This window comes from Chironomus tepperi, unplaced genomic scaffold, assembly GCF_022539635.2.
Source record: "Chironomus tepperi strain 1889 unplaced genomic scaffold, CSIRO-AGI_Ctep_v1 contig_364, whole genome shotgun sequence".
Classification (NCBI taxonomy): domain Eukaryota; kingdom Metazoa; phylum Arthropoda; class Insecta; order Diptera; family Chironomidae; genus Chironomus; species Chironomus tepperi.
The window spans coordinates 1,480-15,045 of NW_027226486.1; the positions used below are offsets into that span (position 1 = coordinate 1,480).

At 32.5% G+C, this 13,566-nt stretch overlaps 1 protein-coding gene across 1 annotated transcript; it reads left to right on the plus strand.

Annotated features, from left to right (window-relative positions):
- The first annotated feature begins 974 nt into the window (after positions 1 to 974).
- LOC139095395 (CD63 antigen-like) lies at positions 975 to 11,700 on the plus strand. Its single transcript, XM_070646728.1, is given in 5 exon segments — positions 975 to 1,514; positions 7,818 to 8,006; positions 8,102 to 8,272; positions 10,673 to 10,712; positions 10,715 to 11,700. Coding segments are annotated over 5 exon segments (915 nt in total). The 5' UTR covers positions 975 to 1,430; the 3' UTR covers positions 11,146 to 11,700.
- Positions 11,701 to 13,566: the final 1,866 nt, after the last annotated feature.

Sequence of the window (13,566 nt, forward strand, 5' to 3'; positions counted from 1 at the left end):
CATTTTGCATAATATTTGATTTAATTTAGTTCCTATAAGTGCATCGTAATGTAGGATGCATCCCAAATGTCAGACATTGCACACCAACTAAAATTCAAGCCTTAAATTGGCAATTTGAACATTATTCTGGTCATTCAAACCAAAATTTGCACCATTTAACCACAACACCTCAAAAATCACCATTCAGCAATCCAATAATGCCCTTAAACGTTCAGCACCCCCAACAACACAAAAAAAGCTCAAAAAATAACATAATAAAAAAACAACGAAACACACAACAATAAAATTTGTGTTGAAATGTGAAAAAATCAATTAATGTCATAAATAATTCATGTACAACTCATTTACTTCCATACAATGCCGCATGATTTTACTGCAAATGTCTGTCTTGGTTGGAATGAAATATATCGACAAATAATAAATAGCTCTATAATCGTGAATGTATTACATTGCTGTAAGAATTATTTAGAGGTTCTTGGAAAAATGATGAGCTGTGTAGTCTTGATGGCGGTTTTGGGTATGTGCTGTAGGGTTTGTGGGATATTTTGAGGATCCAAAGCATATTAGAGGTTAATAAAGTCAAATTTAGGTTTAAAGACAGTCTCAGAGCTGTAAATGAGCTTAAGATGCTCCATATAATTTGAGATCCATGCCTAAGGCATCCAATAAGACACACTGTGTAGAAATGACAAAAATCCAGCCCCAGAGTAAACTTGGACTTTACTAAATTCGTTGAAATCCGATCTCAGGTAACCCCAGAGGAAGGGAAAGAAGATTCTTAAAATCCACAATTATTCAAGCATGCTAAACTAATTTTAACCTGCCGTAGTTGATGCCTTAAGTAAAAAACTCCTCAAAATGCGCTCAAATCCAATCAACAACTCACTAACACTAACTTCCCATACTTAATACATTTTCCTACACATTCTATATGAACAAAAAGTTCTTTTTTCAGTTTATTTTCTTTCGCTCTCAAAAGCAGTTTGTTATTTTATTTTCCGCTCGATAATTCCACCTTACACATACACCTAAAAAAGTATCATTTTGGTGAAGAAAAAAAAAATAAGCATTAATCGAAAAAAGAGAACGACACGATAAGTGACACCAGAAAAAAATTAGCTACAATTCAAGTCTTATCATTTTATTTCCATTTCAACATACAAAATAGCGCAAACAAAAGTGATAAAAATTGATAAGATAAAGAAAAAGTCGAAAGGAATAAAATTTTCAGCACTGTTCATTTAGTTTTGTGAATTTGTTACTATTGTTAGTAGCTTAAATAATAGAAAGGGGTGAAATTTGCGTCTTATCGACCACCTGGTGTAGAAAATATACAAGAAAGTTCTTATTTGTTGTCGAACATCACGTGAACAACAACAACAACAATTCTTAAAGTATAGAGCAAATATTGCTAAATTAAATTAGCAAGCATGACGATTACAAACTCCAACAACCTGAATGCAGGGATGAGGCTCATAAAATTTATCATTTTCATCATTTCATTTATGTTTGGGGTGAGGATTTTAAAATATTTTTAACAATTTTTTTTAGGTCGACATTTCGTTCGTGTCATGATAATTGATAAGAATGCTGTGGCTGTATGTGGTTTGAGGTCATAAAAGTTCCTGGTTTTATGTACTATTTTATGAATTTTAGAATGGACATAAAATGGAAGGTCATAAAGGGGAAATGGGGTGGATTATTTAGAAATTGGGAAGTCCAGGGTTGGACTGTTGAAAGTTGGAATCAATCCAAAATCCGGTACCAGACTGGCGTGACTCAAGCATGGTGCCAGATTTAAAAGTAATTCCGGCATCTAGTCAGAGTCACGCTTATCTAAATTAGTCGTAAAAATGACAAAAAATCCGGTATTCGCCTGGTATAACATTGATTTAGGGTCAAATTCGTTGGAATCCAGCCTTCAGTTAGACTCATTAACGTCATTAGCTACATTTTCCTCAATTTTTTATCGTATGCCTTCTGGAAACGTCAATAGTCTAACCATGCCTTAGTCTTCTAATAAACTATTCAAAAATTGTCATGTCAATCCACAAAGCACTTCTAATGGAAAAGTTTAAATCCATAAAAGCTCAAATCTAATTTTAAAAATTTTACAATATTTGACAAGCACACAAAAAAAAATAATCAAAATTAAACAATAAAAGAATTAATTACTGTACGTAATTACAATTTTTGATGATGAAAGCACGTACCGCATTAGCATTGTTCTGACGTGCCACCCTTGCAATTATTGCAGACTCCCCCTCAACAAAAAAATAAAAATTACAGTAATTTGTCGGAATTAATTAATTATCTTAATGAAATCTGCTGATAATTTTAATTTGAAATGCGATCAATTTACATTTATGAGTAGTGAAAAAAAGTTTGTACAATGATGAACGATTTTAATTGAGTAAATCGAATAAATTATTAAATTATATAGCCTGGCAACTTTCATTCAGTCATAAATTTAAATTATGAATTGTATCGCACGTGAAGTTTTGTTTTATGACATTTAAACAAACAATTTCATGCCTATTGGTAGCTAACAACTTTATATATTTCATTGTTTTAAGTGAGTAGGAACGTGAAAATTAATGTAAACTTTTCATTAGAATTTGAGCTATTTATAGGAAGTTTGAATCATATTTACTTATAAAATGACATCAGTCATCTTACAAAAATGGTCCTGAGACTGAATTGAGACATTTACTTGAAAGAACCTTCTTCAATTAGTCTCAAAGGCTCATTGTTATCGCCTTCTTCATTTATGTCGCTCAGAAAGCTCTGCTTAACATTGACACTATAAGAACTTTAAAAATGATTGCTACTAACTTACTTAATGACAGCAAGTGTCAGTCAGTTAATAATTATATTTACACAATTCCTATTTCGTAGAGTCATATCTGCTCATCACTTCATACTAAAAATTGAACAATAGATCAATTAAAGTTGTCAAATCAACCTCACGACATGTTTCTCACACTTAAAAGATAGAAAATCCAGCTGAAAATTTGTTTTAAAATTATTAAGGAATTTCATATTTAATGACATTTTAAAAATAGAGTTTTGGTGCAAAATTAAGCCTTTTTGATTGATAAGAAGAGTAAATTATTTATGATAACGATATTTTCTTGGAAAAAGACATTAACGTCATCCATATTTATTGTAAACATCATAAATGCAGAACTAATTGTGTCAGAATATGAAATGCACGAAGTTCAATAAATTGAGCACTATTGATTAAGGGTTCTAAGTGACTGACGAGAGCAGCTTAGCCTAGATCAAAACCCCCATTCAACATAAGATTCACGACATTCACAAACGTTTTCGGCGATGCACAAGTTGCTCACCACTAGACTAGAGTGATTTGAGTCGACTTGACTCCATACAAAACCTGAATCAACTTCAAGATCTGCCAAAAATCATTCCTTATCTCCAAAAATCCCAACAAATTTAACAGCACATTTCCAATTTTTCCGCTTAATTTCTTTTACGACTTCCTTCATTTATTAGAAAATTATATTAATCATTAATGATTCATACCTATATCGTCATAAAATTAAATGTTTAAGTCATTAACTCATATGATTCCATTCTCATTCCAATATCCACCTGTTTGTAATTAAAAGTCTTCACAAAAATAATCGTATAGATTTATTTAGATCAACTGCAATTAAAATTTCATAACATCTGGAAATGGAAAGACAAAAACAAGTCAAAATCAATAATAGACCATCTGTCTTCTAATGTATAGTTTAGTGATAAAATTTCATTAAAATTACACAGTTGGAAAAATCTATAAGTTTTCTATCTGAATGACATAAAGGTCAATATCATGAAATAATTTATGAGGGAACTAACTTTTAGTTAATTGATGGAAATTAGAGGAATGCAAGTTAGGGTTGAGTAGTTTTGGATTGGGACACTATGAATTAAAAGTTATTAAAAATTGAAACATGACATTAGTAAACATTAGGGACAGTTCACAAAGTAACTTTCAACCCCCTCCCCCTCCATCCTCAACCTAACCCCCCCCTAACTAATTACCAATCTTCAAAGCAAATCATCCTTTTGACTTAATCATGATTTTTGGCACAAATCTCGATAATGTGATAACATTTATCGACATTGATATTAATTCTAATAATTAATCTGAAAGGCTCATCAACACATAGAATGCATGAATTTGAGATTGATGATTAAATTGATTCTATTGAAGTCTTCTATAAAATCAAGTTTAATGTCAATATTTCATTGACATCAACGTGTTAATTTATTTGGTAAATTTATTCGAGAATGTTTTTTTGTTGGTTATGAAATCATTTTGTAAGTTTGAAGCAGAGTTGGGAATGGTCGATTTTGGGTCAGATTTCTTTAGAGGTTTGGACTCCAAACCTAACAGACAATGAGTGTATTCACTTAATAGTGCTTATGAGTATACTCAATCAATATGTAAGCATGCTCAATTGTATGAGCATCTAAGGCACCCTACGCGTCAATGGCTTCATGATCAATAGCTTCATACAATGACGCCTCATTTGATGACAAAGAACAAGATCGGTTTAACTGTGTGGCTCAGATTAGTGTTTTAGATTCAATTTGAGCTTAAAGTCGACTTTTCCATCTAAAATCCAAGTAGATTTCAAACTCTGGATTAAACTTTACATCAACAATCTAATACAAACTCTCAATAACTCCTTAAACAATTACAAATTTACATTCATTAAGAACATCCTGAAATTCACTCTTCATGACAACATTCATGACTATTCCTATATAAATTTCATGACTATATATCCCTAAAATTAAAATTCAAATCATATAAATCTCATACATCTTTCCATTAGTCTAGTGAAGCATCAAACTTTGCACTTAAAATTAAATCAAATTCATCTGAATTGATGCCAAAATCAATTTTCTATATGATCATTTGGGTAATCAATCCTGAATGCTTTCAATATGAATTGTGATCCTTTTTTATTATTTAATTAAAGTGACGATTCTCATTCAAATAATGTTCAATTAAGCATTTCAATTTCATGTAGAATTGAACTAGGTATGACAAATATCAGCAAACTGTCTTATCAGCTTATCAACTTATCATATCATAGCTTTGTCTATGTATGCCTCTGTCATATCGATTATAATTAAACCCAATCATTTTGATAAGTGTTTTTGTGCTTTTTTTATTCATTTGTTTTGATGAATGATGAGTCAGATTGGGTGGATATTTCTAGATTGGATATTGATATTATTGACAGCTTTTTTGGATATTTAGAAATGGCAATCTCAATTTAAAAGCTTATACAATAAAGCTTTACAAACAACAAAAGAGAAAGCACAATAAGGATGAAAAATCGATAAAGGTCAAACGTTCACCTGAAAACATTGAATGTAGATAAATTGAAATTGATAACGGAATCGATATTATGAAAACGGAAAATATTGAAATGATTTTTTTGTTATTTGAGTTGTTTTAAAGGGAAATTTTTCGTTTTGAGGTGCGTAGCTTAAATAAATTTAGGGTTGTTCAAAACCTGCATGCTAGGACATTGCATCTGAAATGCAGGAATTGCGGGTCTATAGTTCTTGAATGAATCCTAAATAAGTGCTCTACTTAAGTACCCTAATAGACAATTTGATAGTATGGTTAATTATTAAACAAACCAACGGTCGGCTAATGACATTTTGTCCGGAACGTTCCGTAAAATTGGTAGGTAAACATCATGTCAAGTTGACTACTAAAGATAGACACGAATTTTTCATGAAAAAGTAGACTCAACAGTATGTAAAGCTAAAATCAACGGCGAATTTTGAAAAGAAAATCAGTTCAAAATTAAATGCAAAATCAGAGCTCAAATTCGATTAGAATTTCATATGAAATCGAGACGATTTGAGCCGACTATTCCATACAAAATCCTAGTCGACTATGAACTCTATCCAAAACTAAAGGAGAAAAACCACGAAACAAAATGTATCTAAAGTTGTACATAACTGAACTGTAATTAAAGAAAAGAATATTACGGAAAAAATCCGTGATCTACTTAAAGAGTGAGTATGTATTCATATAAAGTGAAGTAGGAATCAGAATGATAAGAATGAGCTTTTGTTCATAATTGTCTCAAAACTAGGGCATTGTGTTGAAGATAAAATTTCAATTCCTGTCTTGAAAAACGCAATCAAAATGAAGGATTTGTACCACACAGGAAGGATAGATCCCTGGTTAGTGGGTTAGTCACCATAAAATATAGACCAGTCTTTTATGCACCTTTTACGATGTAATATAAATTATATTTTTTCTAGAATTCGAAAATTAATTTAACAATTTTTTTATGGCTTCATAAAAATGCCTTTATTAAATTATGCAAAATTGTAAAGGCAGCAAATTTTATAAATCTTTTCATTAGAACAGCAACAACAATAAAAATTTTGTATAATATAAATAAATGTAAAAATGCGGGTCAGTCACGTCATTTCAATGTCATTTGAAATTTTGTTTATAAATATTTATTCACAAATATTTTTAATTATATATTTATTTTTTTTATTGTGAGAGTAAATGTTTGCCCGGAAAGCACGTCTATGAGGGGGAAACGCGGAATGATTGTAGGTGTTTATTAACATTCTTTCTCTGAATGCTGATGGAATATTCAGGTGGATTTTGGATCAGCGTGATATTTTTGACAATTATGGTTGATTTTGAGCTTTAATCTTGCCTGAGGGCACTCAATTGTTAGGCTAGATGCCTCTTTGATGATCATAAGTGACCCTAAGGCATACATATCTACAGAATTTTGATTTATACCTCAACAGCCTACAAAATCACATTCTACACTGCAACACGCATGAGAAAATCAATTCCCCGTATCTTGTATACTTACTTCCTTGGCTGAAGGACACCTAGCTTCATTGCCGCACAAATAGAACGTCTACAGCCGGTTCTATCCTTCTAGAACTTCAGCCATACCACAAAAACGTAAAATAAGCGTACACAATAATAAGATTGTTTTATTGATATGAAAGTGGTTTACATTTTGAGTAGAGATTTACTTAATATTAGCCAGAATGGCTTTAAATTAAGTTTTACATGAGTGATGTTTAACGAATTTGTGATGGATAAATATTGCATGTAGTGATGGCAAAAAAGTTAAAAACCATATATACTTTAGTAAAAAGAGAAAGAAAAAAAAAAAATATTTAATTATTTGAACAAAATATAAAGAGAAAAAAAAAGACGTTAGCTAATTAAAAATTAGTTCAAACAGAAGTAAGATGCAATGGTTAATCATATAAATTTTTTTGGAAGTTTATGTTTCATTCTAAAACTTAAGGAATCATGGCTATATTGGCCTAAGGAGGCACATAGACTATTTGAATGGTTGTTGAGTCTTAGGTAAAAATTATTAGTGAGACGCTCGATGAAATCACTTATTGGAGGTGTATTGGTCCGATTGTGCAATTCACTGTTTGAGACAAAGTCACTCCAATTGACATTAAGGATCATTCTTAGAATTTTATTCTGGAATAGCTGAGTTTTGTTGATATGGCAATTGGCCGCATTACTAAAAATTGGACACGCATAGACAAGAATTGGCCGCACATAAGATTTGTAAATTTTGACTTTGGTGGCTACAGAAACAAAGCGTACACAAATTCCATCAGTTTCCATAATTTAGCGTTGCAATGCTAATTAGCTTTAAATCTCACGTGTAGCTGATGCATAAACAACTTAAAATTTATAATCATGACACAATGAAACTAATCTACACATTTTATGAAAATATTCTAATCAAATGTATTTTTAATTCCAACAGCTCACGGCATTCTTACTACTTGCTGTCGGTTCAACAATATCAACAATATTCGAGGACTTTAATATCTTTATGGACGATCATTTCTTTACACCGGCCAATCTTATGATTTTCATTTCAATATGTCTTATGCTTGTGGCTATTACTGGATGTATTGGTGCCATAAAGGAGAGTACAATGCTCGTAAATATTGTAAGTTATACAAAGTTCACCCCATGAGCTTTTCAGACATAAACAAGCTTTCTTAATGAATTTTCTTTTTTTTTTCTCCATTTTAACACGCATAGTTTGGCGCCTTGCTGTTTATCGTATTCAGCATGGAACTGACAGCTGCTGTTCTTGCCTACCTCATGCACGGTCAAGTATCGATGATGTTGGTTCGTACAATGAATGATGCGTTTATGTCTTACAAAGAAAATGACTACGTTGCCAGTGGCATCGATTTTCTACAAACAAACGTGAGTTTACTTTTTTTATGCTGTGAATTTTTATTTGTTTTAGCGCGGATTTTGAGGGTGGAAAATGTATTGTTTCCATGACTTCTATCAGGTTTGGCATTTTTGGCACACACTAATGTGTCACGGAACACAGGTTACCCAATACTGGTCTAGAGTTTATCTTTCAATAAAGATTTTACTGACTAAGGGTTCTCGATGGGTCTACTTTGGCAAATCTTGAGATCAAGATCAAATCGATATCAAAAAGGGGTCTAGATCAAGAAATACCAAGATCTAGACTTAATTGAGTTCAAGGCATTCCCAGAACATCAAAATCTCGGATCCACTTTCGAGAACTCCTAACATTCACCCACAAAATCACCCTAACTCCCACCAAATCCTCCAAACATACTTCTAATTCAGCCTATTTCTTCTTCATCCATATGTATGAGCCGGATGTTATGCACGACTAAGGTAGAAAAACAATAGAAAATCGAGAGCTTTAAGAAGACAAAAAGTGTACATTTAGAAATTCATGAAGAAGTGGTTTTTAATAGAAAATAGAATGAAAAACACAGAAATAAGGAACAGAAGAAGAAAATTGTTGAAATAGATGGATGAATAATGATAGAAAGAAAAGGAAGCACCGAAAAAAAAGCGATAAACTTGCTTGATAAAAATGCTCGTCATGCAGCACAAATTCATTGGCATTTTTACCGTGAAACGAGTAGAAACGAAAAACAACAATTCTCGTAAGGATGAAATGTCTGCATCTTTGTTGTTTATATTCACGTCAAGCTTGTCAATTTCCTCTGATGAAGAAAACATCCATGGAATGAGCATTTTTTTTTTTATAGATTTTGTTTTTCGAAAAATTCACGTGCTTTTTATATCCTCGTACGTCTCATCAGTATTTTATGTTATTTCTATCTTTGTATGTGAGATGACTCATTAATTATTTTATATTGGATTTTTATTGTTATGGAATGTTTTGGAGGGTCTTTAAGAGGATTATTTTGGATTTTTTTGTGAATCTTTAATACTTATGGACTTCTGTAGGTCAATTAGGGATTTAGATTAAGATTTTGATCAAAATTCTATAAATTTCTAATTTGGTACCTTGATAATGTTACTAAAGTAGGGCGTATTCAGTAAATTGAACCTTAATTTCAAGAATCTCCAAGTTCCACCCTCAAAAAACATTCAGTTCCCACTCTGACATCCACTTAAACACAACAATTTAAACCATTATTAAAACATATCCATGGAAATGAAATAATTACAGCTACAGGAAATACTTTCGGAAATAAATGACTTGAAAAACTGTTCCTACAACAAAAAGCATTTTGCAGGACGTGAAGAAACTATAACTATGAAATCAAGTTAATACATTGATATAAAAATAAATGACCGTCATCTTCTTCACTGCTATTGCCATAATTGTTATAGCCATCATAAAAATAATATTGATATAAAACTAATTTTCCATTTAAAAAGTGTTCCATGACCATAAAAGTCCGATTTGAAGTGAAAGGGATATTAAGGAGTTTTAAGGAGTCAAAAGTCTTCACATTAATACCTTCCGATTTAATTTAATTTTTCTTTCCTATCGATTAGCTTTTAATATTTACATGAAAAAATTTAACCTTTTCGACTTTATTGGTCGATGTTCTGCTCGATTTTCTTGTGTATGAAGGAAGGTTTGTTGGTGGAAATTTTGAGGATGTGAGACTAGAATTTGAATTAGAAGGACTGTTTGGAAAGCACATGGGTTGACATGGCTGAAAATCTAGACCTAGGTTGACTTGACGTTGCCTGAGGCTGGATTTCATCAAATCTGGTGATCCCGAAGTCTCAGTCTCGATAAATTATCGAGTCCAAGACTGTCCGCATGGTCTTGGTCTCGGTCTTTTCATCGAGAACTCTTAATCCGACTGCCTTCCGTAAAGCCAATTGATTTTCATCTTCTTCGATCCTAAAACGTGCTGAAACTGTCAATAAATGCACAAATAAGCAGATAGGCAGGCAGATACCCAGATGATTCTGCAAATATATTGACTTACAAGCTGATAAATTCTATAAAGTCACAGATTTACAGACCAAATGATGAATATCAAAGCTTCCAATCCTCAAAATACCCTTCACAGAAAAAGGAAAACCAAAAACTTTTCAACAGCACACAAAAAAGAATGTCCCCAGCACTGTCAAGTCAGTCCATTTAACTCATTATGATACGAAAGTCATGATAACCACGTCCAGTCTAATCAACAATTTACTTCTCGTCTGCTTGCTATATTAAAATGATAAGGAGTAACGGGTGGTTGTTGTGGTTAGAGACAAATGCTATAGCTATGCCTGAAAATGTCAATCACAAAAAAAGTAAACTGCTAAGTAATGAATTTTTATTCCTTCTTTTTTCAGTTGGAGTGTTGCGGCATTGATTCACCCGACGATTGGGCACAAATATACGAGCAAAAGAGAATAGAACTGTTGTTCCGGATTCATGTTGTGAGGTTATGGCTTCAAACGCAAATGAATGTCTTCAATTCTTTCAATCTGGTTGCCTGATGCGCCTCAACTATATTATTGAAAAGAGCGCTATGTTGATTGCATCTGGAGCACTAACTGTTGCATTTGTTCAATTTTTGGGTGTAATTTGTGCATTCATGCTGGCAAAGACAATTCGTCGTACAAAATCGTTGCGTGCTGCTCGCCGTTGGCAATTACAGCAAGCCTTGGGCGTTATGACAAATCCATTCTCATTCGATAAGCAAATGGAAGCAAATAGCGCCAATTCAAGACAATATGATCCAGAGCCAGAATATACACAAATGGAAAAGTCAGATAATGTAAATGCAAATACATACACGACACATAGTCCCAGTGTCATGTAAAGGAATTCTAAATTATTGGCTGATAATCGACAAACTTTGTAGCATTTGTTATTGAATTATTTATGACATATTATGTCAATAAACACATTTTAACTTTTATTTAATTTTCTGTTCCTTCCCAAAGGAAGTGGAACTGATCAATAATATCCATTGTAGTTGTCAAGGTCATCTGTGTTTACATTTTTATACGCCGTATAAAATGTAGACATGAATGACCTTGTGAACATTGCTGATCATTTCGACCAGTTCCATACCCTGATTTCCTTATTTTTTGTCAACCTCCAATAAAGAATATTTAATGTCCAAATATCTACAGAGAGTTTAAATATACACAGCAATAATTTTATTTACATTTAATTGGAAAGGATGTTTGTTTTATGTGAATTATTACATGCTAGACTGAGAGGCTCTTGATTGAGACATGTTGTGTGATGACATTTCTAGAATGTTTATTTGTTGACTTACCTATAGTATTTTATCAAGACATTATATTTTGTAAATGCATCAAAAACACTTTAAATTGTGAAATAAAAAATATTTTGAAATCTGCAAAAATGATTGGGTTTTGTGCTTTTATTGAAAGTTTGATTGACAGGATGTGTTTGGTGGTTGATCTTATACAACAATAGGGACTGGGGTTCTCGAGACCGAGACTAAGACTTCCCAGTCAAGATCGAGAATTCGATCTCTCAATTTATCGATGTCTTTCAGTCTATTTCGGTCTATGTCGGCCTCTGTCAGTCACTGTCGGTCTCTGTCAGTCGCTGTCGGTCTCTGTCAGTCTCTGTCAGTCTCTGTCACTCTCTGTTAGTCTCTGTTAGTCTCTGTCAGTTTCTATTAGTCTCTGAAGGCCTCTGTCAGTCTCTGTCGGCCCCTGTCAGTCTCTGTTGTTCTCTGTCGGTCTCTCCATAAACTGACATTTGTGCTGTAATAAGACAAAAAAATGTGCTTTTGCATGCACAGCATAGAGTTGAATCTGCAACTCACATGTACCTACTATGGCTGCAAATTCAAATAACTGTAAATTTTCATTGAATTTTATGTTTTAGGTCAAGCCATCCTTTTCCATTAATCCATAAAATGTAGTTCAAACTTTAATTTGCAACAAAAAAAAGTTCAACTTAGCAAAACTCTTTTTCAATATCACAAATAAAAGTTTAACTTTTTTTTACTTCCATTTTCCATTTACCAAATGCAAACTTTTTTTTAAAAACAGATGTGCATGTCTTACAAAACAGTTTCATTGGCTACAATAAAGAAGATTAGATGTGTATTTTTTTGGTTCAGAAATGCATTTATAGAATAAATTAACTCTATTTAGTATGCTGCAAACACAGCAACTATTACGAAATGCTGAAAATTTTATTGCTGACTTGGACTTGTAGAATTAAAACTGTTTTATCTCAACGGGGATATTTATTGAAATGGAAATTAAATGCATTTGGACAAATTTGCTTATTTTTTGGCTTGTGAACTGTTTTGTAAAATATGCTTTTGAATTTATTTTTATTAAATATTATGATTTTTTTGGGACTTTTGGATATTTTATATATTTTTTAGGAACAGACTCGAGAGGCACAATGCGATGAATTACATGTTATGCCTTAAAAATGGACGGTAACGTCAGGCGTCCGAACGACACAATGAAAGAGACTCTGCCATGAAACTTTTAAGGCTCCACTAAACTTCTTTTACTAATACGCTCCACCGCCTCAAAGTATAGGCCAAATGGCGTCCATTATTAACGGTTAGACTAAGAAAATCAACGGTAAAAGGTTCGGGAAGCCACACCTTCCGTTCGGGAGACTGCGAGTAGTTGGCCAAACATGACATGATAAAGGAAGGCCCAATATCATAGCAAGACTGTTTCACCAGGATTATTTGTTGGTTTTTAAGGGAATCTTTGGTGCATAATTCACAAATCCTGTTTACCTTAAATAATCAAAGTCATTTATGAAAGTATCAAGAGGTGCAGGTGTCACCAGGGGTCCTTTGACAACACGAGCTTCCCTCCCAGAATTAGAAAATCGTTTTTGCATTGCAAATTTAAGTTAATGTATGCATATGACAAGAGCGTATTCATTGTAGAGACGGTTGTTGAAATTGTGGTTTCTGATTACGTTCATACTTGCATCCTCAAAAAAATCTTAAAAAACTTCATCAACGACACTTTAAAAACAACAAAATTATTCCATCAAAACTATATTTCTCAACAAATCCCCAGCAATTCTCTGCTAAATGATTTACAATCCCCTATTTGTTCCCAAAAATATATAAATATATATCTATCAATAAAAAAGAAACTAAGCGCTGTGAACACGTAAAACTAATAGAACAAAACTATTGTTCTCAGCTGTTACATGGCAAATTTTAAGCATCTGTGTCGAAAAAAATATCCTGTAATGCCTTTTTATCAATTTA